Source organism: Antrostomus carolinensis, unplaced genomic scaffold (genome assembly GCF_000700745.2).
Source record: "Antrostomus carolinensis isolate BGI_N321 unplaced genomic scaffold, ASM70074v2 scaffold37080, whole genome shotgun sequence".
Lineage (NCBI taxonomy): Eukaryota > Metazoa > Chordata > Aves > Caprimulgiformes > Caprimulgidae > Antrostomus > Antrostomus carolinensis.
The window spans coordinates 1-1,713 of record NW_010289754.1 but is presented as its reverse complement, the minus strand read 5'-3'; the positions used below and the strand labels follow the sequence as shown (position 1 = coordinate 1,713).

The window sequence follows — 1,713 nt, the reverse complement described above, 5'->3', positions numbered from 1 at the left end:
CGCTCTTCAAACAACACTTTAGACTTGCATAGTCGCTCCACTCTCTCCTTAGTGGCTTTGTTTTTAGAAGATATTACTAGAATTTTAAAAGCCATCATAAATATGAAAGTAAAACAAGCACATAAAAATACTTAGAACAGTAGAAAAGCCCATCAAGAGTAAGTGTTGAAAACAATTCATTCTCTAATTAAGGAAGTTACTTCTTGTCCTTTGCTTACTTACTTTCCTTTTTCTTCATCAACTCCTCTTTAAGCTCTTGGATGCTGTCAGTCAACTCCTTCTTTTGCTCTTCTTCTTGATTTAGGTTAGATTTTATTTCTGTCAAATGCTCTTGATTTTCTGATACACGTTGGCTCTGCTGGAGAATCTCTGAAACAGGGCAAGAAAATATGAACATATGCAGTTCATTAATTAAGTCTCTGCTATTTAGTACTTATCTATATAGTTTGAGATGACTCATTTGAACAAAGTCTAGGGAAATGCTTTCTATCTCAGCTGAGGAGAGGTCAGTATAACTATACTAAGAGCATCAAATAAAAGCTTAAAGTGAAAGTTATTCAAAAGACAAGCTGCTAAACAGAGAACTCCTCTGATACTTGAATCAGATGCAGTTTGTTTCTGGTGCCAGCACTATATACATCTTCAAAGCATGAGGATGGTGGATCCTGTCTGCAGACAAATAATTTGACAGAAAGCAAGGAAAGGAAACACTGACTGATAGTAGAGTTGCAATTATTTTACCCGATATTCTGAAGTTTAACTACAAAATGCAGAATAGTTAATCCTGAGCTGACAGGCTGACTGTATTCTACAACTAACATGAAAGAGGCACGAGTAACCTCACAATATTTTTTTACTAAGCAATTTCTTTTACTTTTCCTATTGCAGTTAGCAAGTTCCAGTACTTTGTACTTAAGCACTAAAACCACTGTACAGAAACTTTAACCTGATAATCATCAATGAAGTTTTCCAACAAATTGCTTTTGACTTGCAATTTACATCCTGTAAGCAACCTACTACATTTGGTTTTAATTATGTCTTCATTCTGATATTGTTATTTACCTTTTAAAATAGGAAGTTGAGCATATTTTTCAGCTATATGAAGTTAATTTTGGAAGTGTTAAGACACAATAAATAAAGCACCATACTGTACCATTGCTATACTCATGAATTTTATCAATCATCAGGTCTTCTTCTTTCAGCTTCTTGGACCACTTCTCTGTAATGGAAAGTTATTTCAGTTATCTGAAGTTTGATGATAACTTGGAAAAAGTAGAGGCAACAGGAACATTGAGCCTTTTTACCTGAGAGTGCTTTTATGGACTCTTTGCATGAATCTCTCAGTGCTAAAGTCTGATTGACCTGTTCAGGGCCATAAATGCTTTTTAATTTGGTCCAAAACTCTTTCATTTCTCTTTCAAAGAGGATTATTTCATCTTCTGTCTTTATGTTAGCCATAGCGCTGCAACAGACACGTAAGAGAACAAAACCAGCGTCAGGGCACACCAGACAAGGGCAGCAGTTGTAACTCAGTTACAGCATAAACCGTCGGCGGTGTTTTTATCCCTTTGGCCTGTTATTAAATCCTCTCCCCGCAAGCGCTTTTCGTTGTTGCTACAACACGCACTAGCAGCGCTCCTGCTGCCGCTCCGCCACCGGTGGGTTCTGTGCGCCAGGAGGCGGCCGCGCCCTGCGCCGCGCTCGGGACCGCCA

The 1,713-nt window shown here is 38.1% G+C and overlaps 1 protein-coding gene across 1 annotated transcript in view; it reads right to left on the bottom strand.

Moving 5' to 3' along the window:
• Nucleotides 1-1,521, bottom strand: part of SPC25 (SPC25 component of NDC80 kinetochore complex) — a 3,196-nt gene extending 1,675 nt beyond the window's left edge. Inside the window, exons 1-4 of the mRNA XM_010171391.1 lie at nt 1,305-1,521; nt 1,154-1,219; nt 223-369; nt 1-76 (exon numbers count right to left, since the gene is read on the bottom strand). The exon at nt 1-76 is cut by the window's left edge and continues 38 nt beyond it. Of these exons, the coding sequence (XP_010169693.1) occupies nt 1-76; nt 223-369; nt 1,154-1,219; nt 1,305-1,458 (443 nt within the window). The 5' untranslated portion in view covers nt 1,459-1,521. The remainder of the gene's footprint in view (nt 77-222; nt 370-1,153; nt 1,220-1,304) is intronic.
• Nucleotides 1,522-1,713: the final 192 nt, after the last annotated feature.